This window comes from Bos javanicus, chromosome 26 (assembly GCF_032452875.1).
Source record: "Bos javanicus breed banteng chromosome 26, ARS-OSU_banteng_1.0, whole genome shotgun sequence".
NCBI classification, from domain to species: Eukaryota; Metazoa; Chordata; class Mammalia; order Artiodactyla; family Bovidae; genus Bos; species Bos javanicus.
In genome coordinates this window covers 10,023,700-10,041,302 of record NC_083893.1, presented here as the reverse complement: position 1 = coordinate 10,041,302, position 17,603 = coordinate 10,023,700, and the positions used below count along the sequence as shown (strand labels likewise).

General features: G+C 39.3%; 1 protein-coding gene across 2 annotated transcripts in view; it reads left to right on the top strand.

Annotated features, from left to right (window-relative positions):
• RNLS (renalase, FAD dependent amine oxidase) overlaps positions 1–17,603 on the top strand; it is a 276,255-nt gene that overhangs the window by 207,696 nt on the left and 50,956 nt on the right. For both annotated transcript variants that reach the window (XM_061402724.1, XM_061402725.1), the window contains exon 5: positions 5,212–5,385. In XM_061402724.1, coding sequence (XP_061258708.1) covers positions 5,212–5,385 — 174 coding nt within the window. The remainder of the gene's footprint in view (positions 1–5,211; positions 5,386–17,603) is intronic.

Sequence of the window (17,603 nt, the reverse complement as noted above, 5' to 3'; positions counted from 1 at the left end):
CAGATTCTGGGTCAGAGCCAGATTTCAAACCCAAATTTTTCTAACTCCGGAGATACCTCTCAGGATGGAAGAAATATTTCCCTGGGGAAATCTCACACAGATACAACTGCTGAAGTCTGTCCCCAGTAAACTTTAGATTTATTGCTTGCCAAAGCTATTTTTGAAAATGTGCTTCCAGGCGTGATGACTTCAATACCCATAGAATCCACGTGAACGTCCAGTTTATTCCAGGTGAAATGAAATGAGACTGCTTCTGTGATGCTTTTACACAAAAGGAATGACCCATGATTGGTAGAAGTTTAGACTCTACTGGCCTGCTAGGAGAATTATATATGGAAAATGGATCTTTCAGCGCTATTTCTACAACCACTTTGAGTAAAGAACAACCAGCTATTCAGCTAAAATACTATTGGTTTCATGTACCTACAGAATTAGATGGTCAAAGATTAAGAATGAATTTGTGCATAAAACTTCTTGACATTCTTGGAATTCAACATAAAAGATAAAACAATAATAAGTAAATCAAGAGTAGCCAGTATCCACTGATGGAGAGCTTAAATAATTATACTACAAAACTGACTTCCTAACTTCAACTGTCCCTGAGCTGAAATTCTTCATATATGGTAACAAATTGGGAAATTAGCCATCCTCTATAATTGGCTATAAACAAAAAAACTTCTAGAAGGAGGTTACTGCTGTGAGCACAGATTTACCATCAATATAGCATTTACCATTAACTACAGTATCGATAATGAATATCAAACAAATGCTAAAAGGTATTTGTTTTACTATTACTATTGAAATATTCATTGTTGTGACAAAAGACATCAGCCTTCAGTAAGGAGAAATTCAGGTGAATACATTATTTTTTTTTTTTAAAAAAACAGGCCTTCAGAAATCATAAAATACTTTCATTAGGAAGACTCCTGGGCCCAAGGATTTGTTTTGAAGAGATTGATCTCTATCATTCCAAAAGAGTAGAATATATCCCACTTTGTTCCATGATCAAGGAATCCCTAGTGATACACAAGAGAAGCATATACATATGTTCTTTATGTTACATTTGTAATTGTCAAAACTGCAAACAATCCAAATGTCCATCAGTAGTAGAATAGATAAAGTGTGTTGTCATTGCTCAATCGCTAAATTGTGTCTGACTGTTTGCGACCCCATGGACTGCAGAATGCAGGCTCCTCTGTCCTCCACTATCTCCCAGAGTTTGCTCAGATTCATGTCCATTGAGCTGGTATGCCATCTAACTATCTCATCCTCTGCCACCCCCTTCTCCTTTTGCCTTCAGTCTTGCCCTGCATCAGGATCTTTTCCAGTGAGTCAGTTCTTCACATCAGGTGACCAAATTATTGGAGCTTTAACTTCAGCATCAATCCTTCCAATGTATATTCAGGGTTGAGTTCCTTTAGGATTGACTGGTTTGATCTCCTTGCTGTCCAAGGGACTCTCAAAAGTCTTCTCCAACACCACAGTTTGACAGCATCAGTTCTTCAGCGCTCAGTCTTCTCTGTGGTTCAACTCTGGCATCCGTACATGACTACTGGAAAAAGCATAGCGTTTAAGAAACAAACAAAAAAATGAAATGAAATATGTACTTAATTTATTCAGGAGTAGCATTCAGGTCCTCTGTTTCTCTTTCCTTCCCTCTTCTGTTCTTCCCCTCCTCCAAGCCCACATGTACTCATGTACACACTGGCATTGGCACGAGGAGAATGGAATAAGAACAGTTCTCCTAACTGACAGAAATATGAATGTAAACTATAAACTATCCCTTTCAATACAACTTACAATCACTTTATTTACATTAGCCATAAATTATATTAATTATATATATATATATATATATATATATATATATATATATACACTGTATATGCACATGTGTTTGTGTGTGTATAATTACAAAGATAATATAATTCTAGTGGTTTAGAATTGAGAGTGACATCCAGGTAAAGTTTTATTATATTGGAATCAAGCACTTTTACATGATCCTTGATTTTGTGGCCCTTTTAAATACATGATAGTAAAAAACTCATTTCTTTTCCTTGCCAAAATGTATATATTTAGGACCTAGGGCAGCTCCCTCCAGCATTTTGCATTACAAAAATTTTCACACAAAATAAAACCACTCTGTTAGATCCTGCAACAATCAAAAACTTTCCAGGCCCAGAAGATAAAATTATTTGTAAGTGAATCTGTATAGAAATTGAGATTGTTTCAGTCAAAAGTCTTGCCTCCCTGTTCTCAGAATGAATTGTAGAGCCCCTGGAGCAGACAAGGGTGTCTAAGGTTAATCTCTGTTTCTATATAGATATCAATTACCTTTTCAAAAGGCTACCCAGTGGGATTTGCTACTTGGCAGCTTGTCTAAAAACTAGCTAAATGTACTAATGTGTGTGGCAGGGGAGGAAAAAGTCCAGTTTGGTTGTCAACCTAGTTGACCCTTCCGTTTTTGTACAAAGAAAAAAATATGTTTCTTTTTTAAAAAGGGAGAGTTTTAAGCCCTTTCAGTTGCTAAAATAGCTGATTTCACAGTTTTGTTGGTTTATTTTTTTAATTGAAAAAAAAACTGGGAAACCATGATAAACCCTCATGTGCATAGTATGTGCTCACCTGCTAGTATGAGTCTCCTTCATCTCCTCCTCTCTCTTCCTAGTGAGAATATTTTATGATTTCTGAAGATCTGTGTTTTCATTAAGAAAAGCAGTAAGCATAATATCAGGCCCCATAGCTCCAAAAGTAGGTTAAATAATAAAATGAAGCCCAGGATACGAGTGTAACAAGGCCAGTGTCAGAAGATCATTCATTTATCAATTAATTAAATCTTTCATTAAGACAGAAAATGATGGTTAAAGGGAACGATGGCTTTTACTTCTGAGTGCAAAGTAACCGGTAATGTCAGAGGGGAAAGCAATGCTAAAGTTCATCTTGAAGCTCAGACTTACAGACCTAGAAGGGAAGTGTGGACATGATGAAGATATGCATGACTCCAGTGCAGGAATTCTTGCTTCATCTTGGCCACACAAACTTGGAAGCTGTGTAACCTAGGGCAAGTTACTTAACCTCTCTGAATCTCAGCTTCATAGAGATATAAAATTAGGATGGCAATATCATCTATCTTGCAGGGATTTTGTGAAGATTAAATGAAGTCTTGGTTCTAAAAGTGTTTTGTGGCCAAGAATATGCTGTGATAATGTTTAGGATTATTACTGTGCTTAAATAATTTATTGAATACCCTTCTTACCTTCTGTCTTCCTCCAAAAGCCACTTCTCTAAGGTTTAGCTAAAGTTATCCCCATCCTTCCCAGGTGTCTTCCCAGGTAGCTCTAGTGGTAAAGAACTGGCCTGTGAGTGCAGGAAAACACCAGAGACACAGGTTCGATCCCTGGGTTGGGAAGATTCCTTTGAAGAGGGCATGGCAATCCACTCCAGTATTTTTGCCTGGAGAATCCCATGGACAGAGAAGCCTGGTGGGCTATGGTTGCAAAGAGTCAGACATGACTGAAATGACTTAGCAGCAAGAGCATCACAATCCTTGAGGTTTGCCTACTAGATTAGGATATTTTTCACCAATTAAATGAGAATTTTTCATATGTTCCATTTCTGAACTGGCTTGCCTTATGCCTTCAGAATAGAGCTATGGCCTTCTCTGAAACTCAAATTAATAACACAAATACATAAACAAGAAGCTCCCTGAGACTCTTAAAGATAGGAAGACTGAAGATGGAGATTAAAACATAAGGGAGGGTGATATTTCCTTTTTCATCCCAAGATAGAACATTGTCCCATTTTACTAAATATTTTTCTCTCTGTAATAGAAAAAAATAATGAACACATATGCCATGCATTGTGATATGCATTATTCATGTAATCCTCACAACAGACTAATGCACCCTATTTTTGCCACTTATAGACGAGAACTATAGTTAGAATAAGTATTAATAGCTTGACCAGGGTCACCTACCTACTAAGTGGTAGAGTTGGGTTTTGAACCCAAACCTACCTAATTCATTTCCCAGTATTTTTCCATTTTTTGATTATTTACCTCCTCAGATCAGATCAGATCAGTCCCTCAGTCATGTCCGACTCTTTGCGACCCCATGAATCGCAGTATGCCAGGCCTCCCTGTCCATCACCAACTCCCGGAGTTGACCCAGACTCACATCCATCGAGTCAGTGATGCCATCCAGCCATCTCATCCTCTGTCGTCCCCTTCTCCTCCTGCCCCCAATCCCTCCCAGCATCAGGGTCTTTTCCAATGAATCAACTCTTCACATGAGGTGGCCAAAGTACTGGAGTTTCAGCTTTAGCATCAGTCCTTCCAAAGAAATCCCAGGGCTGATCTCCTTCAGAATGGACTGGTTGGATCTCCTTTGCAGTCCAAGGGACTCTCAAGAGTCTTCTCCAACACCACAGTTCAAAAGCATCAATTCTTTGGTGCCCAGCCTTCTTCACAGTCCAACTCTCACATCCATACATGACCACAGGAAAAACCATAGCCTTGACTAGACGGACCTTTGTTGGCAAAGTACATTTTAACTAATTTTGCATGTCTTGTTTGCCTTTCTATCCCCCTATACGTTCATCCTTTGTATTTTTGAAATGAGTAGGGTAGAGGACTGTAACAAAAAAGACTAAGGTATAGTCCCTGTACTCCAGAAACTATGCTAATCGACTGGCAGAAAGATGATAAGCAAATGACTGCATGACATGGAAGAACTTAAGAGATCATGAGATGAATCATTAGTCTCCTCCTATAACATGGGAATAATACCTACCTTGTATGGTGGTTGCTGGATAGAGTGAAATCCTCGTGTTACATGTTTGGCAAAGACCCTGACCCACAGTGAGTGCTCTGTGTATGGGATCTATCATGTTGCAATGTTGCCAGCCAGTCCCAGGATAATTACTAGGATACAAAGCTAGAAAAACAACTTAATGTCAGACTTAGAGACATTTTAAATGCCAGTCTAAAGAGTTTGGACCTTCAGTGTGATGAGAACGAGTGTGCCAAGGACAGTAATCATTCTGCGAAGAAATAAGAGCTGATGCTATTTTACATTACCTTTCAAAATTCGTCGTAAGTGAGATGGAGTCAGTAAAAACAGTTGGAACTGGTTTAAAGGAGTGTGGTATTTGATGTACTGAAAGGAAAGATGATATTTTCAAGTCTGATGCCCTGTACTTTTTCTTCCACAGTAATTAGTGAATGCCAAAGGCAGCAACTGGAGTCTGTGAGCTACTCCTCCCGCTACGCTCTGGGCCTCTTTTATGAAGCTGGCACGAAGATTGATGTCCCTTGGGCTGGGCGGTACATCACCAGTAATCCCTGCATTCGCTTCATCTCCATTGATAATAAGAAACGCAATATAGGTCAGTACCCCCATTATTTCCCTTAAATACAGTAACAATGGTGGGTGTAGATCATGAAAAATGCTGTTTAATTGAGTGTTGCCATTCTGAACAGAGCAAGCATTTAACTCCAAGCCACGGGGGATAAAATTTAATGTCACATTTGGCCAATAATAAAATACACAGTGAAACCAGCAAAGTTTTTCAGAAAATCATTCACCACATGGTTTGTATTACTTGAGTTTATGAAAATAGTGTCAGAAGGTTTAAGGTTTCAAAATGGCCCAAGTTTCTATTGCTTTAATATGGATCCATCTATATGCAAATGGATCTCTCATCATTTGTTCCTTGATGGAGTTTGTTTTTTGTTTATTTGGTTTTGTTTTTAAAATTTGATGAGTGCTGCTCTTTCCGCTTCCCAGGCTAGTTATAAAAAGTGAATTTTACTATATTATGAAAATCCTTCACTTCGATATAATTTTATTTATTTAATGTTCATCTAGAAGGCTACATAAAATTACTTTGTATACAATGTAACTAAAATAATAGGTAAAATGTTTCATATGAGCTTTAGTAGGATAGGATAAAATCTACACTCAACCGTTTTTGTTGAAGATAGTAAAATTAGATTTGAATTGCAAGAATAAACTTAACATTCCTTTTGGTCATAAAGGTAAAAGCATATTCTTATTTGTAGAATTGTAGTGATCACTACGATACTACTTTTTGTGGAAGAAATCGTAATGGTCTATAATGACTAAATTCTTAAAAAGAATCATCACTGCAATTTGTTATGGTGTTTTATGGTGCAGTGATGGTTTCATCAAGCATTAGTTAAAAGTTTTGCTGATAAAATCACCAAAACTAACATCTTTTGGCTTGCCAGAACTTTATGACAGAACTGGGCTGGAGTATGGTTTTTATATCAGAGCACATGATCTTAGAAAAATGTTTCTTTTATAACTTAAAACTCCCTAAGGGCTGGCCTGTTTATGTTAACATGATATCGTATATATGTACAATCAGCAGTTCATGAAATGCCCTGTAACAGCCATGGATTAACCATTTTTAACTCGACAACTGCTTTGTACTGAGAACAGGAAAATAGCCCTTATCTTCTCATGTTGTATGTCAAACCTTCTGTCTGTGAGCCAGAAAGAGAGTCCTCAACCAGAAACCAAATCAACCGGCACCTTGAGCTTGAACTTCCCTTTGCGAGAACTGAAAGAAGTAAATGTCTGTTGTTTAAGCCATCCAGTCTATGGCAGCCCAATCTAACTGATACATTAGAAGGAAGAAGCTAGGGAGACTTCGTGACTGATTGAGTCAATAAAAGAGCAGTATCTTCAAGGACCTAGGATTTATCCATCTCTGCTATCGTCCATTCTTTTTTTTCTAAGAGTTTTTTCTTTTTATTTATTTATTTATTTTAACTGGAGGCTAGTTACTGTACAATATTGTAGTGGTTTTGCCATACATTGATATGATTCAGCCATGAGTGTACATGTGTTCCCCATCCTGAACCCCGCTCCCACCACCCTCCCCATCCCATCCCTCTGGGTCATCCCAGTGCACCAGCCCTGAGCACCCTGTCTCATGCATCAAACCTGGACTGGCAATCTGTTTCACATATGATAATATACATGTTTCAATGCTATTCTTTCAGATCATCCCACCCTCACCCTCTCCCACAGAGTCCAAAAGACTGTTCTATACATCTGTGTCTGTTTTGCTGTCTTGCATATAGGGTTATCGTTACCATAACCTCAGATATGCAGATGACACCACCCTTATGGCAGAAAGTGAAGAGGAACTCAAAAGCCTCTTGATGAAGGTGAAAGTGGAGAGTGAAAAAGTTGGCTTAAAGCTCAACATTCAGAAAATGAAGATCATGGCATCTGGTCCCATCACTTCATGGGAAATAGATGGGGAAACAGTGGAAACAGTGTCAGACTTTATTTTTCTGGGCTCCAAAATCACTGCAGATGGTGACTGCAGCCATGAAATTAAAAGACGCTTACTCCTTGGAAGGAAAGTTATGACCAACCTAGATAGCATATTCAAAAGAGAGACATTACTTTACCAACAAAGGTCTGTCTAGTCAAGGCTATGGTTTTTCCTGTGGTCATGTATGGATGTGAGAGTTGGACTGTGAAGAAGGCTGAGCACCGAAAAATTGATGCTTTTGAACTGTGGTGTTGGAGAAGACTCTTGAGAGTCCCTTGGACTGCAAGGAGATCCAACCAGTCCATTCTGAAGGAGATCAGCCCTGGGATTTCTTTGGAAGGAATGATGCTAAAGCTGAAACTCCAGTACTTTGACCACCTCCTGCGAAGAGTTGACTCAATGGGAAAGACTCTGATGCTGGGAGGGATTGGGGGCAAGAGAAGAAGGGGATGACAGAGGATGAGATGGCTGGATGGCATCACTGACTCGATGGACAAGAGTTGAGTGAACTCCGGGAGTTGGTGATGGACAGGGAGGCCTGGTGTGCTGTGATTCATGGGGTCACAAAGAGTCAGACATGACTGAGCGACTGATCTGATCTGATCTGATCTGATACTGTATTGATGTTTTTCTTTCTGGCTTACTTCACTGTGTATAATAATAGGCTCCAGTTTCATCCACCTCATTAGAACTGATTCAAATGTTTTCTTTTTAATGGCTGAGTAATACTCCATTGTGTATATGTACCACAGCTTTCTTATCCATTCATCTGCTGATGGACATCTAGGTTGCTTCCATGTCCTGGCTATTATAAACAGTGCTGCGATGAACATTGGGGTACACGTGTCTCTTTCCCTTCTGGTTTCCTCAGTGTGTATGCCCAGCAGTGGGATTGCTGGATCATAAGGCAGTTCTATTTCCAGTTTTTTAAGGAATCTCCACAATGTTCTCCATAGTGGCTGTACTAGTTTGCATTCCTACCAATAGTGTAAGAGGATTCCCTTTTCTCCACACCCTCTCCAGCATTTATTGTTTGTAGATTTTTGGATAGCAGCCATTCTTATCGGCATGAGATGGAACCTCAAACCTCAAATAGCCAAAGCAATCTTGAGAAAGAAGAATGGAACTGGAGGAATCAACCTGCCTGACTTCAGGCTATACTGCAAAGCTACAGTCATCAAGACAGTATGGTACTGGCACAAAGACAGAAATATAGATCAATGGAACAAAATAGAAAGCCCAGAGATAAATCTATGCATTTATGGACACCTTATCTTTGACAAAGGAGGCGAGAATATACAATGGAGAAAAGACAATCTCTTTAACAAGTGGTGCTGGGAAAACTGGTCAAATACTTGTAAAAGAATGAAACTAGAACACTTTCTAACACCATACACAAAAATAAACTCAAAATGGATTAAAGATCTAAACGTAAGACCAGAAACTATAAACTCCTAGAGGAAAACTTAGGCAAAACACTCTCCAACATAAATCACAGCAGGATCCTCTATGACTCACCTCCCAAAGTAATGGAAATAAAAGCAAAAATAAACAAATGCGACCTAATTAAACTTAAAAGCTTTTGCACAATGAAGGAAACTATACGCAAAGTGAAAAGACAGCCTTCAGAATGGGAGAAAATAATAGCAAATGAAGCAATGGACAAAGAATTAATCTCAAAAATATACAAGCAACTCCTGCAGCTCAATTCCAGAAAAATAAATGATCCAATCAAAAAATGGGCCAAAGAACCAAACAGACATTTCTCCAAAGAAGAAAAACAGATGGCTAACAAACACATGAAAAGATGCTCAACATCACTCATTATCAGAGAAATACTCTCTTCCATTCTTAATGTTGAGATCCTCAGAGGAGTGGTAGCAAGATGGCAATAATTGTTGGAGTCACATCCAGACCCAGCAACATGCTTAGGAGGAATAAGAACTGTTACTGTCTCTGTCCTTTTCTGAGATCAAGGAAATCTTTCCAGAAACCCCTCAACTGACTATCTTGTACTATAGGTCATAATTGTGTTACAGGCCATCGTGGGTTACTCACAAGTCTGAAACCAATCACTGCCGAGCGGGGGTGGGATTACCATTACAATCCTACAGACAAATCAAGATCTACTCCTGGAACTAGTATTAGGATCATCTTCCCTTTAGTCATTTGAGTGCATGCATGTGTGCTTAGTCGCTCAGTCATGTCCAACTCTTCACAACCCCATGGACTCTAGCCCACCGGGCTCCTCTGTCCATGGGATTTTCCAGGCAGGAATACTGTAATGGCTTGCCCTTTACTTTTCATCCTCCAGGGCATCTTCTCCACCCAGGGATTGAATCCATGTCTCCTGAGTCTCCTGAATTGACAGGCAGATTCTTTACTGTTAAGCTGCCTGGGAAACACCCCACATAAGAGTAGATACCTGAATAAGATATGAGTTTGTGGGGAAGAAAGAAGAAAATAGTGATGCTGGGTTGGCAACAAATAATTTCCATTCTCTTCAAGTAGATTCATGTCTCATGTGGGAGATAAGGTTGTAAAGTTGACACATAAAGATAAGAATCATGTATACTCAAAATTATCTTGAAAATACCTCAAAACTACATGATATTTTGAAGAGTGACTTAATGTTCAGTAAATTCAGTATAGCCATTTTGGTAACATTCAATAGATTTCAGTTTATTTGAGTGAGGCCAGATGAAATTGTGAGTTTACATTTGTAGACCAGAGTGATATTTTCTACTATGAAAGGTGCACAGGAAAGAAAGAAATAAAAGTCATATGGCCTAACAGAGTAAATTGCTATGCAAATGGAGTAAGATGGTAAGTGAAAGTACCCACCACTACAATGCAGTAGCCAGTTTATAAAATCAGAGTTATGCAAACTTGAAAGAGTACAACATAAGAATATTAATAAATTCTCACAAGACGGGCAGCTTTTGAAATCGTGTATATATACACACACACATTCTCAGTTATGTTCAACTCTTTGCAATGCCATGGACTGTAGCCCTCCAGGCTCCTCTGTCCATGGAATTTTCCAGGCAAGAATACTGGAGAGGGTTGCCATTTCCTCCTCCAGGGGATCTTCCTGACCCAGGAATCAAACCCAAGTTCTGGCATCTCCTGCATTGGCAGGCAGATTCTTTACCACTAGTGCCATCTGGGAAGCCCTTTGAAACCATAGAAATACCAAAAAGAAAAAGAAAAAACACTTTTTTAAATACATAAACAATCACACAGTTTTAAAGCTTGAGGGTCAGGTATTTGGGAACCGTGTTATTGCTACATGGTGTGCCATGGTGATGCCACTTCAGACAGCAAAGAAATACCTTCCTTCCTTTGTCAGTTTTATGAAAAATTAATTTTGGATTATGTAAATGTTAAAGTATAGGAGGCCCCCTGTTAGCAGGAGACAAGGGTTTGATCCTTGGTCAAGGTGGATCCCACACGCAAGTAAGTCCATGGCCACAACTACTGAGCCTGTGCTTTAGAGCCTGTAAGACACAGCTCCTGAAGCTCACATGCCTAGAGCCTGTGCTTTGCAACAGGAGAGGCCACCAAAATGAGAAGCCCACACACTACAACTAGACAGCAGGCCCCGCTCATCGCAACTAGAGGAAAACCCCTGTAGCAGTGATGACCCGGCGTAGCCAAAAATAAATACATAAATTTAAACAATTTTTTCTCACTCTCTGGGGCCAGGGTGCTAAGTTTATCTATTGGAATTCACATAATATGAATGTCCATATAATGTAACTCCACTCCGTTTTATTTATGCTGGTATTTAAGTAGACCAGTAAGAATTGTCTCTTTAGTTACTAACACTACCCAACTCCATCCTTTATTTGGGGGTGTTTGATTGAACCAAAAATTCATACTATAAATACACATACTTAACAAAAGAAGGGGAACATTTGTATTCTGTCAGGTAGGGAAGCAACAAAATAGACGAAGGGTGGCAGAGTTGAGTTCACAAAATCCAATCTGCTGTCAAGCTTGAAGAGAGCCAGAGGGTAAAGGGTTGGCAGCCCAAACCTGACAAAGGTCAAGGAATAATCGTTTGTCAAGTGTCAGGAATAGACAGTACACGAACCAGAAACAAAAGTCTCCTTGGGAAAAGAGGAGCTAAATTCCAAGTATTAGACCCATCCCGATGATTACGAGTATGACTCAATATACTTAGGATTGTGCTTTCCAAAATATGTTCAATGGAACATCAGGTCCTTGATATGCTCTTTAGGAGGGGACTCTGTCATCAAGTGTGCAAAATGCTACTGACTTGACCCCTATTTTAGAGAATCTCAGTACCTCTTATCCTATTAAAAGACATTCCTGTAGAAAAGACACCTTCTCACCTTGGAAAGCATAAATGGTGGCATCAAGTCAGACTTTCCCAAGTGTGTGCTGGGGAACAATTTCTGTGGGATATTTGCAGGTTTGGTGCCTAAATAAAATATTCCACGGTTAGGTATCTTGAAGTCATCTGACTTGATGTCACCGTTTCTACTTCATGCCTGGGCAGGAATCGTAGGCCAGATGAGAGGATGTGTAAGTCACTGAAGTCATCAGTGGGAAGACACTGAGTCTTTTAGAGGTAGAAGAAGACTTGTTGCAGATAAACTCAAAACTTGGTGGGTTTGTAACTGGAGACAATTTAAGTTGAAATACAGTCTGAAATAAGGTAATATTAATTATCATTAATGGCTTCCCTGGTGGCTCAGTGGTAAAAAAAAACCTGCCTACCAATGCAGGCAACTCAGGTTCAATCCATTGGGAAGATCCTCTGCAGACAGAAATGGCAACCCACTGCAGTATTCTTTCCTGAAGAAACCCATGGTCAGAGGAGCCTGGCAGGCTACAGTCCATGAGGTCACAAAAGAGTTGGACATGACTTAACAACTTAACAACAAACAATTATCATTAACATGGATAATTTTTTAAATTATCAGTAAGATTATCATTGTGGGAAGAATTTGAAGACTCAGATTCAAATTCTGGCTCTGAAACATGATAATGATGTTATCTTGTATGACCTTTGTTTTGTAGCATTAGTTTTTGTAACAAACACACAAAAAGTTGAGTGGTCTAAGCATAACAGAAGTTTGATTCTTATTCCCATAAGACCCAAACAGATGTTTATGATTAATGGGTAGCTTTCATCAGAGAGGTTATTCAGAGACCCAGACTCCTTCCATCTTTTGACTCTGCCAACTTCATCAGGTGGCTTACAGAGTTACTGTGCTCATAGAAATCAAATCAGTGGTTAAGAAAAAGAACAGAGGAGAGCATGCAGGGTGCTTTTAGCACACATCAGGAGGGCTTACATTCTGTTGGTTAGAACAGTTACATGGCCACACCTGTTTGGAAGGGAAGCTGGAATTGTAGTCTACCCACGTATGTAGGAAGAGTAAAAAAGCAGGTTGATGAACATCTAGCAAGTTTCTGCTACAGCACTTAAGATAAATCTTTCTGTGAAAGAGCTTCATTGGACCTACATAGATGATAAATAGATTTCAACACAAGTTCCATTCATTCAACAGACAGTCATTACCTGGGGCAGAAACTAAGAGCAATTCCATGGTTGGCTCTGGACTCAGTAGAAAATGACTTTACCAACAACTGGCAATGTGTGTCATGCAGAGGGCATATGGAGCCGTGGGATAAGTGACAAACATTTACATCCTGTGTAGAAAACACACTCCCTGTGTGTTTCTCCTTTACTTTCACTCTACTATCACACTCACAACACTTCTGACACCAGATGTGTGGGTTTTCCACCTCAAGCAATTCTGCGACACCTACTTGATGCGCTACAAGTCAATTCAGTTCTGACACTGTCCTTAAGGAGTTAGCAGCAGAGCCCACAGGCAAAGGATTCAATCCCACAAGGCCACCTCCACTTCAGATATCACTTCAGATTGCACATTTCAAGCTGTTGACCTGTGTTCCCATGACCCCTCCTTGCATTTGATAAGTTGCTAGTATGGGTCACAGAACTTGGGGAAATACTTACTTATACGTACCGGTTTATGGTATAATAAAGGATAAGATGGGCTTCCCTGGTGGCACTAGTGGTAAAGAACCCAACTGCCAATGCAGGAGACATAAGAGACATGGGTTTAATCCCTGGGCCAGGAAGATTCCCCTAGAGGAGGGTATGGCAACCCACTCCAGTATTCTTTCCTGGAGAACCCCATGAACTGTAGCCTGGCAGGCTACAGTCCAAACAGTCACAAAGATTTGGATATGACTGAAGTGACTGAGCACATACACACACACACACACACACACACACACACACACAAAAGATATAACATAGCACACACCAGATAAAGAGGTACACAAGGGAGGTCCAGGAAGGTCCTATGTACAGGACTGTATCTCCCTGAGGAGTTGGGATGTACTCCTCCAGGAATGATGTGTTCACCAGAAGCCCTCTGAACCACATACTATTGAGAGTTTTATGGAGGCTTCAACACACAGGCACGATCGATCATGAACTCAAATATAGCTCCTCTCCCTTCCTGGAGGATAAGGAGTGGGGCTGAAAGTTCTAGGCTTATAATCATGGCTTGGTCTTTCTGCTGACCAACCCCCATCCTGAAGCCAACCAGGAGCCCACCAAGAGTTGCTTCATTAGAACAAAGACACTTCTGTCAGCCAGGAAATTCCAAAGGATTTAGGAGCTTTGGAACAGAGCTCCTAAGCTATATATAACTCAAAACTATATATATAGTTTTATATCCCTAAGAAGATCTCTGAGTCCTTCCCAGCATCTTATATTTGGAGTCAAATTGGCCAGGAGTCAAACTTCCTGTATTAAACTCAGTTCTACCACTTACTAGCTGTATGACCTTGGACAAATTACTTAAACTGTCTGCTCACTTATCAATAGAATGAGGAAAATAATACCAACCCTAAAATGTTGAAGATGGCTCAAACATATTAAGAGCTTCATATAGCGTTTAGCAAATAATGTCCATTCCTATGTACCTAATATTACAATTAATAATTCTAATCTCTAATTTAGATATCATATTCTCCAAAGCAAAAGGCATAAACATAAAAGCCTAACTTAAGTGAATGAAACCCTATGTTACCAAGACAGATAGGAGTTGGGGTAGCTTAAATAAATAAAATATTTGACTCACCCTCAAATAATTGGTCAGAATTTTAGCATCCTTCTCTTTTCACCATCTAAAAGCATGTTAATGACCACGAAGAAATTAATAGTTTGCAACTCTAGAAATGTGATGTCCAATGACCATAACTACATGGCATTCCATATCTCATTAAAGGAAACAATCCGACTCAGCCAAAAAGAAAAGTGAACAACTTTTTCATTGCATGGAATTTGTACATGCAAGAGTTGTATTGTTAGGATCTTTGAGTAACAAACAGTAATATAATGCATTTAAAGGCTCTTTTACAAAAGATATAGAAAGATTATTCCATATAGCTGTTTGTTATATCAACTCTATAAAAGATAAGAGCATAATACAACATTCTGTAAATAATTGAGGTAGGCTTGGGGTCATAAACCCAGTCACCTTATGTTCACTTGGGCTTCCTTGGTGGCTCAGACAGTAAAGAATCTGCCTGCAATGCAGGAGACCTGGGTTTGATCCCTGGGCCAGGAAGATCTCCTGGAGAAGGGAATGGCTACCCGCTCCAGCATTCTTGCCTGGAGAATTCCATGGACAGAGGAGCCTGGAAGAGTCGGACACAGCTGAGTGAGTAACACTTTCGGTACTTTCCTGTGTTAACTTAAGAGGAGAGGTCATGATTATCCTAACTAAGCAATAGCCATACAGTTGACACATGAAATGTCTGCTTTTGCATTTGAAACACTATGGAGTTATTTGTCCTTAAACTTTCAGAAAATGCAGTCCAGATAGGTAACACTTTCTAAGTAGAACAAAAAGGAAAAGGGAAAGAAAACATGGCGGGAAGGAAAAGAAAAGCACTGTGATGATGAAAAACTATCAGGTTTCCAGTTCAGACTTTTGCTTTAAAATATCAATTCCGGAAACCCAGCTTGCAGATAAAATAGTAATCATCATCTTAAAATAGCAAGCAGTAACCAGTTACAACATTCATAATATTGTGTCTTTTGTATCATGGACATAGTCATTTGTAATTCAATTATGTAACTGATGCTGTCCATATAAATCCGTTAAGGCAGTTTAATAAATAGCAGTCAAGTACTAATTACAAATATCCATCTCACTATTACAATGCCACAGAGTATCACATGATTGTAATGTCAAATCTTGAGATGTTCTCTCAGGAAGAAAAAAATATGTATGTATGTGTATACATATATATGTATGTATACATGTATGTGTGTGATGTATGAATGTACTTATATAAAATAATGTACATATATATACATAAAAATGAGTACTCATATGCTGTCATTTAAGGTAACTGGTACAAATTATAAAGTAGATGAATCTTATTTCACATAACATTTGCCACTTTGAAAATCAAAAATGGGTTTTCTTTAGAAAATGAAATAATTCATTTTGTAAGAACATCTGCACACAAAGTAAAAACAAAAAGATCCCTTTCAATCTCTGATTTCCCTATCAGGCTATCCTCACTGGGAAAGATTTACATTCATGATAACACTTGTCCTCCCCCTTGCCAAGCAAGTGAACTCAGTATGAAAATCAGTGCCAGAGACAGAGAGAAAGTGGAAAATGTGGAAAGTGGAAAATGTTATATATAAATATATAACAACAAAATTAAACCTTAAAAATATCCTAAGGAGTATATTACTGGGGAAAAAAAATTTATAGGCATTTCTTTCAGAAAAATTGAATTCACAAATATTTCATTTATATGTTCTCCATTCTCAGTCTATTCAGTTAAAGAAGTATTTACAAATGTGTATCGGATGCCTCTGTTTGCTGGGCAGTGTGCTAGGAAATGAGGATGCTATAGACTCTGCCCTCACGAAACAACATTTTACGAAGTTTACTCAAATGAGAAATTTTTAAAGAAATCAATACATGAGGCTTTTTTGGACTAGTGACTTGAGGTCAGCTAAGAATCCTCATAAATATAAATGGTTGCACTGATATATACGGTACAGAGAGCATCAACTCACATGTATGATCAAAACTGGGGAGAGTCATGTTGCCTCATGACAATATTATGATCATTTTTAAGGATGCTTAAGACCTAAGATCTTTTGTCAACACAAGCCTAACAATCTTCTTTCTTTAGATGAGGAAATGAAAGTTGGAGACTATGGAACATTTCAATTCATGAAAAAATTAGAAGCTTTAGCATGGCCTATTATTTAACTTTCTCCTGGAGCTGCTGCTGCTGCTGCTGCTGCTGCTAAGTCGCTTCAGTCGTGTCCGACTCTGTGGGACCCCATAGATGGCAGCCCACCAGGCTCCGCTGTCCCTGGGATTCTCCAGGCAAGAACACTGGAGTGGGTTGCCATTTCTTTCTCCAATGCATGAAAGTGAAAAGTGAAAGTGAAGTCGCTCTGTCGTGCCCGACTCTTAGCAACCCCATGGACTGCAGCCTTCCAGGCTCCTCTGTCCATGGGATTTTCCAGGCAAGAGTACTGGAATGGGGTGCCATTGCCTTCTCCTCCTGGAGCTGCTAAAAAATTCAATTAATGCAAATAGTAAGTCATGAAATGTCCAAGAAGCAGTGAACAAAAGTGTAAAGAAAGTCTGGAGTCCACAGTTGCCTGGCATTTCCATGAGCAAATTGCAGATTTGTATAGCATCCACACTAAGAAGAGAATCTTCAACTTTCTGTGTGTGGGTCCCTTTCTGTGCCAGCATTCCAGCTTTGTGTTCTGCCTGCCCTCTGAGAGCAGTGTTTTCACATGTGGCAATTGGCCTAAGCTTGTGGCTCTCAGGTTGACAAAGTTGAGATTTGGTCTGAGATTGGTCTGAGACAAGGTCTGAGATTGACAAAAGACCTTCAGGTTGGCCAAGAGTTGGTCCAGAACACAAGACTCAGGTATTTTGGTGACTGAGTGTAGTTTGGATCTGCTATTAAGGAGAGAAAATGGGAATGAGAATCAGATGACTGTATGTGATGAATAAATATATGGATCTGAGATTTACAGGTTATAGATGAGAGCAACAGAAAAACTGAGAGGCTGCTATCATTGTGGCCAATTAAGAGAAGAAACAGCAAAGGAAAACCCTCTTTTGGCTTTGTAAGGAGGTGAGGAAGGCCAGTGTACATCAACAAAGGAAAAATCACCGGAGGTGCACAGGTGGGAATCGCCACAGTCCATCTGACCCCTT